Source organism: Macrosteles quadrilineatus, unplaced genomic scaffold (genome assembly GCF_028750875.1).
Source record: "Macrosteles quadrilineatus isolate MER2022 unplaced genomic scaffold, UCM_ALF_1.0 Scaffold_8__2_contigs__length_117827958, whole genome shotgun sequence".
Classification (NCBI taxonomy): domain Eukaryota; kingdom Metazoa; phylum Arthropoda; class Insecta; order Hemiptera; family Cicadellidae; genus Macrosteles; species Macrosteles quadrilineatus.
The window spans coordinates 10848657-10865757 of NW_026542601.1; the positions used below are offsets into that span (position 1 = coordinate 10848657).

Consider the following 17101-nt stretch of genomic DNA (forward strand, 5'->3'; position numbering starts at 1 on the left):
AACGACATTGGCCCTGACAAATGCACTGACAATTGATACACATACTCTGGTAAACAACCTTCTTAGAAGGGATTCGGCAATCAAAAGTAAGTTTTGTAAATTACCTTATCACTTGATTTGTTACTCAACGAGGAGGGCCCTAGTAACATTATTATAATAACCTAACCTGTCATAACCGCCATAGCATGTTGTATAATGGTGGCCGCCATGTAATACCATAGTACCAATATGGTAAATTAGTTCCCTTTATGACTCCTAACCAATTAGTCTTAGCCTACTTAATATTAGTTACACACTTATAAAGTTTTTAATGATTTTTAAGAACCTCCCTATAAATTTATCCAACGAGGCCAATGTTTGAGCCTTTAACTTTATGTAATAAAATAACTCACTTTGTTTTAAATAGGCTAGCAATACAACCAATTAGGTATAGCCTAGGCCTAGTTCAAAAATAAATTGTTGAAGTAATTATAATCCTTACTGGTACGTACTGCTAATTTACATTAGGCTACCGTACCACTTTTTTGAGAGGTTATAAAATGTTACAAAGTTTTTTTCTGTACAACCAATTTTTACAACCTTATCTTACAATGGTACATTAATCAAAATTAAAGCTTTGGCTTTAAAGTTATTCTCTGATAGTCTTATCGTAGCCCTGAGTCTTATCTAAGTATTATTCTAGGTTCCCGTTGCCTGCTGTCAAAACCATAACCACCAAGAGAGATTAAAATGATGACAACGTGTTAGTTCTCGGTAGGCCTACCTAATAATGAAGAAGAAATAATTCTGCACATTTATACACAGATTTTCAATGATCTTCGCTTGCCTGAAAATCCTCTTGTCATAAGGTACAGTAATTACTAAGTAAGTTAAGATCAGTTTAAAGAGCTGATTAAATGTAGTTAATGCCGGAAACGGTATCTCAAAAGGTTCTCCCATTGCAAAATGGCGGCCTAATGATTAATTAGCCTACCTATTGCCTTCAAGGAGGTTAGAGTAGGCATCCGGAGATGCCATGTGATGTTATTTTTTTACCGGAAACAGTTCAGTTGGTAAACAGGTGTCCCTTTTTAGCCATGTTAGCCTACATTAAATTTTGTTAGGTTAGGTTACATTAATTTGATTTAAATGATAGGGCGCTGCGGCAGGAACTGCTATTTTTAAAATTTTCTCATAGATCACAGTTTCACAGCTCGCTTACTAATACATTAGAGCCCCGTTAATCTGAACCAATTGGGACCGAGCCCTGTTCGGATTAGCGAAAATTAAAGTTAGGCGGAATATTGTAATAATGCATCCCAATGTAGCGGTCCTTGGCATTTCCAATGTTGAAGCGGGAACAAATAAGTTCCTAGCCTTGTTCGGATCAGGCGGGTTTACGGAGTAGCGGGCATTTATTTGCCGTATTTTTCTTAATATGCATCTGATCTCTGAAATTCCTTCCGTTAGTTTTCTTGGTTAATTTTAGTACCATGACCCATCTTGGTAAAAAACAGTTTTCCAGGTTTTCCTGGCTATTTAAAGTTGAATTATTAAAATTCTTGCATATTCTCGTTCAGCTTGTTGGTACTGTTAATTTTTGTTGGTTAATCTTAATAATTAACTTAATCTAATATGTTTGTCTATCAGAAGTCAACCAATTCAAAATTTGTTTCCTAATAATTAGTCTCTATGTAACTATAAAAATAATTTACCCTATATTTTTATCTTTCAGGTGCAGAATGGCCATTATTTGCCCACAATGTCATAAGACATTTTCTAAAAAAAGTAATCTGACTAGACACTTGAAGGAAAAACATGAAAATGAAAATGGCGATGAAGAGAGAAAGGTGGAGTGCATTTTGTGTGACAGAGCATTCAAGAGGAAAGACCATCTCAAAAATCACATGGATGCTGTACATTTTGCCGGTGAACCTAAGCAATGTCCATTGTGTAACTACTCTACGACCAACAAATCATCATTGAATCGACATATACAAGTAACTCACAAGAATAAACAGAGTTCAGAAGTTAGGCCTCAATCACATCAATGCTCAATATGTGACAGTAAATTTCAGTCAAAGAAACATTTAAATTATCACCTGAAAATCAAACACAGTTATGTTTTGCCTGAAAACATTCGCATATTAGAGAAAAAATGCCCACTTTGCTCTTTCAACATTTCAGACAAAAGCCCTGGTAATTTAAAACAACAGATGTTCAAGCACTTTTATGATAATCACAATATTGAAATAGAGATTGAGACACATCACTTCTCAAGCGAGTCTGAGTTTGATGCTTGGAAAGCGAATATGGAAATAGATACTTCTTCTAGATATATCAAAAAAGATCGTCATCAACAACTGAAATCAACCTTTGTGTGCCATAGAAGTGGGCTATTTAAGACAAAAAGTTTAGGAAAAAGATCTTTAAAAATAATGGGATCTTGCAAAATTAATGGATTTTGCCCTGCATCAATAACCTCAACTGTAAAAAAAACAGGTTCAGTTTCTGTTGAATTTACCAAAACTCACATAGGGCATAACCCTGAATTAAAGCATTTGCCACTTACTCAAGAAGAAAGGGAAAAAATAGCTGTCAAGTTGGCTGGAAAAATCCCTCATGATGAGATTTTAAGAGAAATTAGAAATAGTGTGTCAAATTCTCAACTAAAGAGGATTCACCTTTTGACAAAAAAAGACATAAACAATATTGAAAGAAGTTTCAATTTGTCTGATGAGGCTGTAAGACACCCCTACGACCCAGTAAGTGTGGACATTTGGGTGGATAATTTTGATGCAAGTCAAGAAAAATCTGTATTGTTTTATAAGAGACAAGGAGCCTATGTTGCAGACTATCCCTGTCTAAAAGAAAATGATTTTGTCCTCGTATTCATGACAAAAAGTCAAAACGAAATATTTAAAAAATATTGTCAAGATGTTGTTTGTGTTGATGGGACCCATGGGGTAAACTCTTACAATTTTCAACTGTACACCCTTTTAGTTTTGGATGATACAAGGGAAGGCATGCCAGTAGGCTTCATGATTTCAAATAGGCAGGATGAAGATGTCATGAAAATATTCTTCAACGAAATAAAAAAATCAACGGGAGAAGTTAAAACCCGTGTCTTCATGTCCGACATGGATAACACCTTTTTCAATGCATGGAAGAAGACAATGGACATAAGTACAAAGCACCTGTATTGTACATGGCATGTGCTACGGGCTTGGAGGAAAAATGTCCACTCCAAAGTCAAGGGGAAAGTGCAGAAAGAAATTGTATACAAGCAACTTCAAACATTGTTGTGCGAACTTGACCAAACTGCTTTTAAAAAAATGCTGAGTAAAGCAGTCAATGAATGGCTTTCAAAAGAAGAAACAAAAGAGTTTGCAAAATATTTCAACTCTTATTACCTACAGGAAGGTGAATTCCAGAAGTGGGCCTATTGTCAAAGGATTCATTTTGGGATTAACACCAACATGGCTTTGGAAAATTTTAATAAATTACTGAAGTATTGTTATTTGCGAGGTAAAAGAGTCAAACGCCTCGACAAAACTCTTTGCGCTATACTCAGGCTCATAAATGACAAACTTTTTGACATTTTAATCAAAAGTTTTAAGGGGAAAGTAGTGTCCAAGTTGAAAATACTGAGGAAGCGCCATGCAGAAAGTCTCAAGTTGTCCCCAGAAATTGTGTTTCCCCAGTCTTGTACAGAGTGGCAAGTATTGTCCAGTGGCACAACTGAATTTTATACGGTCACCAAAATCAAGTCAAATTGTGATAGGTGTTCTTTGCGGTGTTTCCACTGTAATTCTTGTTTTCACGAATATCAATGCTCATGCATTGATAACGGAATAAAAAACAACATGTGTAAACACATTCATTTGGTTGCTAAAAGTGTTAAAAGTAATCCTCCAGCAAGTACAAAAGATTGGACTGCTGATGCGTTGGAGCTTTCACTTGTTCAAGGATTGAGCAAGCCAAAACAAGATGATAATATATCTGAAGCTAAAGAAGCTTTCATTGCTGATTTAATTTCAACTTTAAGGAATGGCATCACCAACACTAATCAGCTAACAGCCGTAAAGAATCACTGCAAATCGATCGGACCAATGTTAAAGTCAATGGAAGAAAGATCACTGCAGCCACCAATTGTGATAGAAGACAGAACCCCAGTCAATATGAATATTACCAAACAAAGGAAATTCATTTTTGTCAAACGGCAAAACACGAAGAAGAAGCCTTTGCAAGGGACATCACAGGCTGATAGAAATGAACTTGCTTTTCAGCTTCTAAAAGGAAGGTAAGGTACCATCAAATAGACTAATAGATAGGTAATTGTAAGTTTTTAAATACAAGACCAAATTGTTTAGGCCTAATTGGTCATTTATAACTTAATTAAATGGGTAGGGTGCTTTAATCCAAAAATAAAAAGTAAAGCCTCTGCCACCATCATACTTCTCAGTTTTTGTGTAAAGTTGACCTAACCCAACCTAGTGTTGTCTAGGCTTTGCTATAGCCCTGGTGTTAGTTTGGTTTTGGTTAGAAATATAATGGTTTTTTCGTATATTTTATCTGGTTTTTCAGCTTTTCCAGGAACCTGAAACCTAGTCTAGATCCTAACCAAACCTAACTAAACCCAACCTAACATAACCTAATCAAACACTACAGCTACAACACTAAGTTAGGTTATAATAAGTATATTGAAAATTCTTGCACATTCATGTTCGGCTTGTTGTTAATTTGAGTGTGTGATCCGTTATGGTAAAAAAAGTTTGCCCGGTTTTTCCAACTCTTCTGCGGAAAAACTATCATTTCCAGAATCAATGTCAAATTTGATAGGCCTACATTTTAGGATTTTTAAAGCGAGTTATTCTTTGTCTGTAGTTATCCTAAACCAAATTCATTTTTGAAGATTGTCAAGGAAAAAAACCCTTGGTAATATGCAAATAATAATCAATATTTACTACAGTAATTAAAGTATTTACTAATTATAAATTTTGTTTTCAGCGGAGACACAAAAAAGGTTTCACATGTTAATGCAGATCAGCCTAGTGTCCACCACAGCTCCACAGCACCAGAATAATAATGCAGCTTGAAGACAGTTAAACACATTGTTCCTAAATTTCGATTGGCATTTTTCCAGATTTATGTATAATTTACAAATTTGTCAACTGTGATACGCTATCAGAGCTATACGTTATAGCATGGCAGGACATTACTTAAATAAGAAGTGGAAATAGTGCAATACCTGAACACAACTATAGGTCTCGCCACCCTAAGTTGAGGCAGCCCAGACGGACGGGCAGGGTCATTATCGGCCAGTCCCGCCAAACCCTTTATAATCCGATTAGTGACACTTCCTTGAACGCTCTAGTTCCATAATTGTCATTAACAAAGTTAAAAACCGATGTATAAATTTAGTCTTTTACATTAATAACGTCGATTTAACAAACGTTTCCGTTTTCGTCCCATCAAAATCGGACAATGTTTACAGTTTTTGGATTTTGGGAACTACACTACTTTGTTTTTTTGTTTATAGCTCACAAACCGTAAACATTGTCCGATTTTGATGGGACAAAAACGGAAATGATTGTTAAATCGACATTATTTAAGTAAAAGACTAAATTTATACATCGGTTTTTAACTTCGTTAATGACAATTATGGAACTAGAGCGTTCACGGAAGTGTCACTAATCGGATTATAAAGGGTCGTGCGGGACTGGCCGATAATGACCCTGCCCGTCCGTCTGGGCTGCCTCAACTTATGGTGGCGAGACCTATAGGCAATAAAGGTGGTTGTAAAAGGTCTTGAACAAAAAAAGTCCCTGAAAAAGATCTCATTTTACATTTTTGTGTACATTTTTAAAGGCCAAAGAGTGAGCTATTAAATCAATTTGCATCTTAAAAACAGTGAGGTAAAGGGTACATCATTGGGTAACTGTAGGAAAACAATTTTTTTAAGTTTTTCATATCAGCTGTAATGTATGTACGGTATTTAACAGTTGTGACTCACAGTTAAATGTGTAGGCAGTACAAGCACAGAAAACGTACTACTATAACCCAGAATGCCAACCGCATGGTAAAAAGCATTAAGTGTTTTGAGAGAGCTTTGCCTGTCAATCCGTAGGCAGCGCCACCAGCGTTGCTATGCTATTGCATGGCAACGCTGGTGGCGCTGCCTACAGATTGACAGGCAAAGCTCTCTCAAACCGCTTAATGCTTTTTACCATGCGGTTGGCATTCTGGGTTATAGTAGTACGTTTTCTGTGGTACAAGTCAGTTAGTAAACCATTATTGCTACTAGCCCTACCTATTATTCTTAAAAAAAATGTTTCTGTTGATTACTGGAATGCCCTTGTTTATTGTTATTGTACCTATTTTTTCAATTTCCTAAGTACTGAAGTTGGTAACCTTTTTGTTGTTGATAATTTGAAGTTTTTAAAAACTTTTGTTTATTATTAATGTTTAGGCCAATATGTCTTGTATATTTTTTGCCATCTCCAATTGATATTCTGATGTTACCTTGCATTTACTTATGCCTAATCGTTAAATGATTAGGTCTTGTTTACAGTTAACGGATTTATTGTTTTCTTTTTTTGCTGACATGGTTGATGATTTTCAGTAATTACTTGTAGCTTATACAGTTAGGCCTATTGATTATTTAACAATTTAATGAGGTTTTTAATGTTTCTCAAGTAGTATGGTCAGCATCTAGTTGGTATGATGTATACTATTACCAATATTATTGTTAATCCAAAATACTATTTAATGTTTATTATTATTCCTGTTTTTCTTATTTACCTATAGTGTGTTATAATACTTGGGTTACCCTTTCGGTTGTTTATACTTTACATTATTATTTTATTTGCATAAAGATTACAAGTCATGTAATTATTATTTTTATTTGTTGGTCAATCAAGTTCTATCCAATACCACGTAGATAATCTTATGTCACCTTTCATTAAATGATTTACTTTTTAGTAAATATTTATTGTACTAATTGACATGTATGTTTTGTAATTTAATAAAAGTTATTGTAATAATGATTATCTTTATTATTATTCCTTTCCAAAAAAATATTTTACAACTTTTTTTAGATAAATGGTTGATGATTTTCAATAATTCATTGAAGTCGTATCTACTCCAATGCAGTTTTATGCACTTATTGATTATTTAATCGTTTGGATTCTATGCAATAATAAGTGCAATTACATATTATAATACTAAGTGCAATAATAATAATGCTGTTGGCCTCTCAGCGATTGCCTAGCCTAATTACCTAGTTGTGCACTTCACACGCTTCTCATTTACAGTGGTAAATAAATGGTAAATAGTCTGGGAAAAACTAATAAATAATTTTAAGAAGAATAGCAGTTCTCAAAAGTGAAAATTAAACAAAAAATATATTCCCTGTTAAATTCAGTCATTATTATCGAAGCAGAAGGCTATTACTTGGTTCATTTTTTGCTCTTGCAATTGCAATGCAGACGATGACTGCAAACGTACAACGTAAACACCAACAATACAACAATTGAAGAAGAAGGTTGGCGTCAGCAGACGAAACGTTAGTGGTGGGGAGCTGGAGAAAGAGGGGAAGGCTCCCCAGCACGCGATGACCCCACACCCCTAGACGCTTGTCTGTTACACTGGTTTCTGGTTTCTGTCTGTATCAAGACAAGAAGAACAAGAACAAGAACTGCAACTGCGCAAACACCTGATTGATTTTTTTTTAAGTCAGCGACAGCCCGACAGCAACAGCTGGTTGGTGCACATTGAATAGAAATCAAAGAAAGAAAGAAAATAAATTAAGCAAAGAGTATAAGAAATAAAGAAGAAATGCAAGCAATGAATGATCTGAACTTTTAAGAAAACCAAAAGATGCACACCTATCAACCATATGTAAACGCGGCCTTAACCCATAGCCGTCTCTAGTAATTAACGGTATATGTACTGTACTTAGAAACATCCCCAAAAGATATAAGTTTTTCGATAAACCCTCTCGTAAGGGCATACTTTATACTTTTTATACTTTATGGGAAGGCACCTCAATTAAAGGGTTGTCTTTTTTAAGTTTTTTTTATCACATTTAGAATATTGAATATGAGTCAGCTATAACATTTGATTTTTTCTATTATTTGGTTTGTTTATTATTCTTAGTTAAACTTTAGATTCTGCCAAACAGCCACCACCACCTTTAAAGGTGGCCGTGACGCAGCTCATTCATCAGATTATACCACGACCACCTTTAGGCCGCGGCCTGGAGTTAAAGTTGGCCGTGGGTTATACATAAGAGATCTCCATTTAAATAAGTAATAATGTACGATTTATTTAAGCTTTGATCCATGGGTAATGTGTTGTAACTGTTTCTTATAGTCACGGTCGCCGGGGTTAAAGGCAGCTTTGGCATTCCCCGGTAAAAATATAAGGCAGGGCCTTCATCCCCTTGAAGTATATGTTTGGTGAGGCCCGTCTTCTTGGGCCTCCATGGGGCCCAGACCCCGGTAAAATTGTCCGAAAAAATCCGGTCTGAGTACGGCCACGCCACTAATTCCAGGCCGCGGCCTTCGAAAAAGTGGCAACATCGCATGTAGGGTTGTAACAGCTGTTTTGTTTCGAGGTAATGGTAATTAGTGTATTTTTTAGAATACAAAAGCTTATTTATTATTGGGCTATAAAAAAATTAACTCCAATTTAATCTACAAAAATAAATTTTCAATTTAAACATTGTTTTCATTTTCAATTCTATATATTTTATTTTTAATCTTTTAATACATTTATGTTCATAATTTTAAATTTAAGTTCATAATTTTAAATTTAAATGAATAATACGTGAATTAATGAATTAATGTCATCTTATGGGACGTCCAGCGCTAGACAACACCACTATTGCAACGTTGCCAATTCTACCAGGCCGCGGCCTGGAGTTAAAGGCGGCCGTGGTACGGCCCTGCTCTGTATCCTCACCCCATTAGGCCGGGCGCACACCTGATGCGGCACGGCACGGCACGGCGCGACGTTTTGCCTTAAGGCGCCTTATGCGACTAGATTTCTATTATTTCAAATGGGAGTGCCGCACACATCATCGGGCACGGCAAGGCAAGGCAAAACAGCGCCGTACGGCGCTTTGTTCTGCCTTTTCAATTTTCGTCTTTCGGGCAAAAGGCTTGAGGCAAAACGATGTGCGCATGCGCGAGGATCGACACCACGTTCAGCGCAGTGACAGCCCCTGTCAAAATCAGTGTGCACTTCCAACGATTAGTAATTATGAATTTTTCCCGGATCTGCTCTTAGTTCTGCAATTAATGGTTTCAAGTCCTTTTTCGGTTGATGGGATGCACCAACGATTCTCTGTTAGGGAGATCATCCATTACATTCATTAGGTACCATCATTGACTATATAAACACAACAGTCAATGGTACCATATAGCAGCGATGGCAGCAGCCTTTTCTTCGCCTTCTGCATCCATTCTCACAAAATGTGTAGTACAAAGTGTCACAAAATGTACAAACAACCTCATAACACACAGTATCTCACTTTACTGAAACCATGGGATCGACCATGTGGGTGCTCAAGTCGCCTTGCCGTGCCGTGCCGTATGCATCTCAAATCTCCATCGGGCACGGCAAGGCGAGGCAAAGACGTCTCGCCTCGCCTTGCCGTGCCGTGCTGTATCAGGTGTGCGGCCGGCCTTATAGTGAAGCATGGGTAGAGAAACTAGTTGATTGTAAAACTAGAATCGTTTGTTTTCGAAGTTTGTTTTGATGTGTGTTGAATAACGAAAAGCAGAAATAGTTATTTGTATACTAGTGAGCAAAGACATTTTTATTTAATAAAATTTATATACAGGGTGTTTTTTTAAAAACTTGCATCTTTATTTATGTAAAAACCGCAATAGATAGAAATATGCAGTTTGCGGGAATCATCTATTGACGTAGGGGGACCAATTGTTTTGAATTCAACGTTACATTCACAGGGCCGAACTTACCTAGGGGCGGACGGGGCGAGCGCCCGGGGCCCCCGGGCCTAGGGGGGCCCCGAAGGGGCCCCTTGCACAGTAGTTTTTATTAATATCTTCGAAAATTAATCAGACACTTACCGAATGATCTTCTTTTTTAACAGCTTTATTGTCGTTATCTTATATTTAAGGTTATTGTTAGATGAACTTCAAGGTATTACTAGGACCAAAATTCTTGACTCTAAGGGACTTTTCCTCAGGGTTGCACTGGGCCCCGCGCTTAGACCTAGTTTACACGAGCATAGCTGCTAGGCTGTGACGGACCAGTTTGAGTTTCAATGAAGCCGTTCACACAAACCTACGGCCGTGGTGATCAAGTTGAAGGGGGCCCCTTCGCTTGGGGCAAAAAATACAATAAATAATATGAAAACTCTTGTCCTAACGTAGAACTAACTTGTACAATTGTGTTGGGGTTAAATGGAGATTCAATTGAGATCTAATACTTTTGAAAAATAAAAACATTGTTTGAAAAATCTGTTTTATTAGATGTTATTCTTTTACCTCTAAGTATATGCCATTCACGATTTTAAGGGGCAGAAGTATTATATTACCCATTCAATTAAAAGGTTTTATAAAATAGTAATTAAGTTATACGTCGAAATTCGGATCTTCAATTTAGTCGATCAAAATCAAAATCAAAGAGTCAAAATCATACAGCGCCAGTAGGATAAAAAATCTATATAGACATTTTATGACAACTAGGGTCGTCTGATGTTAACAAAAATTACATTATTTGGGAGCGGGCGAGCGTTGTCGACTGTAATCGTAAGAAAGCGCTCAACAAGCAGCTGCAACAATAAATGATAATGAGCTGATAAGGGATCCTGTCTAGTCTTGTCTGTCTCACGCACGCGCATACACATACATACAATGCCTTATCGCCAATCCAAAACAATTTAAATCACTCCCAGTGTGTTTTTGGTTGACATTATCATACATTTGTGTTGTATTTTATTATTAATTCTGCAAACACTACAAAGAACAAATTAATGTTGTATTGAATGTTATGTTTGTGTTGTATTAATTTATATTGAATACATTTAAACATCTTTCAGTTCACTCATATAAATGGTTAGCTTGTGATTGGTTATTAGACTTGTATTGTAACATTTTACTCGTCAAGAAAAAAACTCAAACTCGTAAAAGTTCTTAATGGTACTTTTCATGCTAGGACTTTTAACATATTATACAAACGAGAATTCCATGCCAAAACCACTATGAAAATAAACATAAGTCATAGTTTATGATTTTATAGTTTTAGTGCAGCCAAGAAATGTAGGAAAAGCAGGAGGTTTTAATTGCCATGCCAACGTGACCAACGTATCAGAGTAGGAAGTGACATTTATTTATAGGGAAAATAACTATGTTCTAAACTTTATAATGATTAATCTATAAAAAGTAAACTTTAAAATTGTTTTGACTTGTATCTTATAAACTTAGTACAGTAAAAGGTTTGTTAGTAAAATTATAGTAAGTTATAAAATATATTAAAGCTTTAAAAGTTTATGCATTATCTCTGACTTACATCACGTGTTTAAATATAACTTATTCCATTAATTAATGTTAGTTATTTTTCATTTGAGTTTTCATTCAAGCACCAAATAGAATGTGTATTACAGTAAATAAATTAAATTAAACCTTTTACAAGTACGTGTTATTTTATTTTTATTTTATCTATAGTTTTCATTATTTGTTGCAAAAGATATTACATTTTAATGTATTGCAAAAAATGTGTAAGGTACCTGCTAGGTATATTACAATTTTATAAATACAATAATTACAACAAGAACAAATCATAAAATAACACCGTACATTGTAGCTATTTTCAGACTTAAAATATTACATACAATTAGTTTATGCAAAATACAGCATTCCAACAGGTTTACATATTAATTCACCTTGAAATTAGCTATTTGAAATTAGTGTGCATGTAAATGCGTTACATTGTGTACCGTATATGTTCTCGTATAATCATACTGGGGGCCCCATCGGCAAATTCGCCCGGGGCCTCTGAAGTCCTAAGTCCGGCCCTGTACATTCACATTCCCCCCCTTTCCCCCCCTGCCACCAACTTATTTTTTTTTAATAGCAAGGTACCCCTTGTGACATATCAAATAAAAGAGCATAAAAAAAGAAAATGTTTGATGAAAAAAAATTGAAAATCGGTTCATAAATTTGTGAGATATTCCCCCCCTCACCCCCCCGGAACTTAATTTTTTTTTAATAGCAAAGTACCCCTTGTGACATATCAAATGAAAGAGCATGAAAAAAGAAAATTTTTGGTGAAAAAAAATTTAAAATCGGCTCATGAATTTGTGAGATAATCACCCCCCTTTTCCCCTACCCATAACTTGTTTTTTTATAGCAAGGTACCCGCCCTTGTGACATATCAAATGAAAAATAAATTTTGCCAAAATTTTTCTTTTTTCATGCTCTTTCATTTGATATGTCACAAGGGGTACTTTGCTATTAAAAAAAAATTAAGTTCCGGGGGGGTGAGGGGGGAAATATCTCACAAATTTATGAACCGATTTTAAATTTTTTTTCATCAACAATTTTCTTTTTTCATGCTCTTTTATTTGATATGTCACAAGGGGTACTTTGCTATTTAAAAAAATTAAGTTGGGGGCAGGGGGGGAAAGGGGGGGAATGTGAATGTAACGTTGAATTCAAAACAATTGGTCCCCCTACGTCAATAGATGATTCCCGCAAACTGCATATTTCTATCTATTGCGGTTTTTACATAAATAAAGATGCAAGTTTTTAAAAAAACACCCTGTATGTATGGATTTGAACGGAGGGTTTTGTTTAGGATCTAGGGACCTCGAAAACGAAAAAGTAAATCGGGCCTATAGATCCTACCCTGAGACATACAGTAATACCTTATTACCTATATAGGAAACTCGCTAATATATTCCTTATATTCACTAAAACTTAATTTTTGACATTTTTTGTAGTAGTAAACCTAAGTACACGCTGACCTACTAAACCTAAATGGTAATTAAATGGGGAATAAATCTTACACGTTTTACTTGTATCAGTGGAAATCGGATCATGCAAATGTAATGTAAGTTTGCTTATTATGCAGATTTGTTAATTGTTGTGGCAGGGATTTTGTCTTTTATTTTTGTTGAACATGGGCTTATGCTACAACAGAATAAAACCTTTGACTATATTGATAAAACTAGACATTCCATTCCCAAAAAGTTGTCAGCAGATTTTTTGTTAAAATAATCGTTTAGTTTCTGTGATGAGCCACCGACCGATCAGATTGCGCTAAAGTACTTGAACCTTTTTACTGAGCCAAACTAATGGAAAGACTTATTGTGGGCTACAGAAAACAGTCCTACAGAAACTGTTAGGACCCATCAACTTGGTTATTAACTGAAAATAGAAAATAAAGTAGAAAATAGAAATTTAGACACTAGTGCATTCTGTGACTGGCTCACACAACGATGTTTTTTTTATTGGCGGCAGCCAATGATAAAACTAAATAGGCAAGTTAACCGGAAAACATTAATACCAATTATTGTAAATTAGAGCAATTTTTAAAATTACCGCATCACTGTGTGGATATAGGGAGAGTTTTCAATAATGATAGTAAAGGCCATGTCACACCGACATCCGCCGCTCCCGCCGCGGGAGTACCGCTCGCGGACGTTTTTCCTCGAGCCATGTCACACCAAAAGTTCGCGTCCGCGGCGGGAGTTTTCAGATGATTTCATTACAATTAATTTTACATAAGAAACACATCTTACCTGTTTAGTATGTCATGCAAATTATTTTATTTTATTTTATTTTTTTGTAAGTAGTTAAGTAATTAAAAAGTAATTGAAGGTTTTTTTATTTGTTAATGTACATTAAAAAGTTAACTGTATTTTTTTATATTTAATTTAGACCATATGTCCTTAGTGCAAGCATTATAAATATGGTTGAGGATCTATTATTCACTTTCAGTGTTTTGAACGTTATTTTTCGCTACACTACAAAGACTATTTACTTTTTAAATAAAAACATACGACCATTTTAAAACTAATGTTTTTTTTTAAGCCTTCTATTGAAAGTTCAACTTAACATTGAATGTACAGTTTTGGTTGTTGCAAATTGAAACAGTTGATGAAACAACTAAACATTGTTTGTTTACGTCGACAATATAAAAAAAATTATAGAAAACATTAAATTTTCGCCATGAACATTATTTTTGTATGCTAAACAAAAATGATTTTTTCTGTTGATAAACATATTACGAAGATAAAACAAAACAACATACACCATCAAACAAAAGAAACATGTTAAATTTAATTTCAATCTTTATTAAACTGTATTACTGTACAGTAATTTTAAACTTTAAATAGATTGGCTATTCGAGATGCTTCTTTGCGCATGCGCTAGACCAAACTCCCGCCGCGGTACTCTCAAAAAATCGCTCAGCAGGCGGACGTGGCGGACACTACCGCACGCCCGCTGGCGCGCGGTAGTGCGGTGTGACTTGGCACATTTGATAACATGGTAAGCGATTTTTCAACATTCGCTCCTGCCGCGGGAGCGAGCTCGGTGTGACTTGGCCTTAAAAGATTATGGCGATGACAAGGTGATAGTCAAGACACAAACATCTTTAAATAACATATATTTAATCACAATTTGTCAACAACTATAAATAAATGCTTCAAATCTCATCAATTATAAATTAAATTTCTAAGTTACATGTATATACAAAACTCTAGTCTTGGAACTTAGTTGACTGTCACTACAGACGAGAGAACGCCTTACTCGGTCCACATTGATTGTCTCTGAAAATTCCAAAGATCCTACAATCACAAAACACTTATTTACACTATTCATATTGGTGTTACTCGGATAGATCGGGTTAAAAAAATATGGATGAAAACTAATTTGCAACAACCCACTGGCAACATTTCTTAGACAGTACATCGCTGACAAAGAACACTTTGTATAACATTGCTATTTAAAGAATCTGACTCTAGCCGTAAAACAGTATCAAAACTATACTTAGGACATTTTCTGGTGCAAATATGAACATTTTCAACCGGTTTGAACGAAGCTCGTATTTTATCGCCCCTGTATCACAGTGTTGACCTATAAGAAGGCGGAATGTCGTGAGCTGTGCTCCAGCGCCGCGAGGACGTCGTGCTTCTGCCTTACGTACAGTCGCCCCTTCTTCCACGGGTTTTGAAGCTGCAGAGGCTTGAAGTCATCCCTGAGACATCTATCAACAGTAAAATACATAATTAAAAAAACTGCATAGGAATAATTTGGTTTGTGTCATAGAAATCTGAAATCTTATCACTGGACTTTTTTAACGGCTCTATTCACCTAACTTATGTAAATTTTAATTCTAATACTGGTTACATTACAACTTAATCAAGGCAGTGATATGTGTGATCTCCTCTACTGCGGTAACCTCACCTCTCTCTAGCTCCGATGACTGCCACCAGACAGAAGTTGTGCAGCTGGTCCGCAGGGTAGATGGGTCCGTCCTTGCCCTTCAGCACAACGGCCATGTTGAGCTGCTTGACCACTAGGTCGACCACCTCGCGGGCGGAGGTACGGGGAGACACGTGCAGCTTGAGTGATGTACCAGCCGCCAGCCCAGTGTCATATGCTGCATACACCTGTATGACACAACACTGTAGTAGAACACTCGGCTAGTAGCATTATATTGTTATATCTTTGTTGTTGTGCATTACAAAATCACGAGACTGGAAACTAAAATAAAATATTACAACTGCAGTTATGTAAACAGCTTGAGGCAGCGTTGTAGATTTTGTATAAAACAAGTCGCAGGTTCAGATCTAATTAGTTGCTTGCCACTCATATACAACAGTTGGACCCTAAGCTTCGTTGAAACACCACTCTGCCAAAAATGTTTAGTTGGTGACTTTTAAAACAGTTTTAATGTATTTCAATACCACTAGAATTTGGCGAGGTGTCTAGTAAATCGAATCTACTCTTATTTTAAGCAGATTCTATAAACACTAGCTGCAAAACTAACAAGAAAACCAAGAGGTTAATTAATAAAAAATAAAAAAAACTAATAAAACACGTTGGTCATAGTATAGAGTGAAAATTTAAAAACGTACGTTTTCAGCAAAAGCACTTTGCAAATTCTTTTCCCCTTTTTTCAAAACTTTTATTATTATTTTTATTTCATTAACATTTGAAGTTTCATAAAATGTCCATGGTAACGCAATATCTTTGGTAGTTTCTTTTTAAAAGAGCATCTTTAGTGGAAAAACACAAAATCCTGTCACGACCATAACGGACGTTTAAATGAATATTAAAAATAGTTAATATTATTTTTATAACTATGTTTTGCTATAAACTTATTTACTTTTATGACCATTATACAATAAATAGGTCACTGAGCTTTTGGTATATTTGGTCTTTCTAGAAAAAAATAAAAAAACTCAAAAAATTGAAAAAAGCCAATAAAATCTTTTTAAGTTTGTATAACTCCGAAAAAACTTACCTGAGACCCGAAAAATCGTTATGTTTGTATAGAGGTGTGCTTCTTTTGTGTATAAAACATTGAAATATGACGATATTTTAATTTTTGAAATTTTTATGATAGAAATCATAAACGTGATGGTCAGGGACAAGCGGTACGGTCGTGAATTGTCTGGAATAATCTAAGTCGTTCTAAACAATCCTTCAATTATCATGTTAGTTATAATAAAAATATGTGTTTCAATTGAACTTAACTGTTCAATTTACAATTATATTAAAGTTATTGTCACGACCAAACACACTATAATCCATAAGGCTGGATTGGTCGTGAAAAAACCCGCGATGGTCGTGAAACTTTGGTCGTGAAATTACGTGTAATTTGGCTCTGTTCTGGCGGTAGCCCTGCACCTCATGTTCGAGGATACAAAGTGGACTTCTAGGTTAATCTAGCAATTGAAATATCTTATAAACAAAAATTAACACCATGTCTACTTCATCGAATGACTACGTACGGTCATGGACACACCAAAATTACAAAAAACACAATCTTTCCTTTATTAATCTTGTAATTCCTCCTTTCAACTCAAAACGACCGGCACTACAATCCTGACGTACACCCCGAACTAGTCTCTAAA

At 35.5% G+C, this 17101-nt stretch overlaps 2 protein-coding genes across 4 annotated transcripts in view; one reads left to right on the top strand and one right to left on the bottom strand.

Moving 5' to 3' along the window:
* The first annotated feature begins 2852 nt into the window (after positions 1-2852).
* LOC129001588 (uncharacterized) lies at positions 2853-5210 on the top strand. The gene is made up of 2 exons (XM_054428940.1): positions 2853-4282; positions 4990-5210. Exons 1-2 carry the CDS (start codon positions 2874-2876, stop codon positions 5063-5065), a joined length of 1485 nt encoding a protein of 494 aa, XP_054284915.1. The 5' UTR covers positions 2853-2873; the 3' UTR covers positions 5066-5210.
* A 9437-nt stretch (positions 5211-14647) lies between these two features.
* Positions 14648-17101, bottom strand: part of LOC129000097 (ankyrin repeat and fibronectin type-III domain-containing protein 1-like) — an 88329-nt gene continuing 85875 nt past the window's right edge. For all 3 annotated transcript variants that reach the window (XM_054426990.1, XM_054426991.1, XM_054426989.1), the window contains 2 exons: positions 15426-15631; positions 14648-15225 (listed from right to left, as the gene is read on the bottom strand). In XM_054426990.1, the coding sequence (XP_054282965.1) occupies positions 15096-15225; positions 15426-15631 (336 nt within the window). In that variant the 3' untranslated portion in view covers positions 14648-15095. The remainder of the gene's footprint in view (positions 15226-15425; positions 15632-17101) is intronic.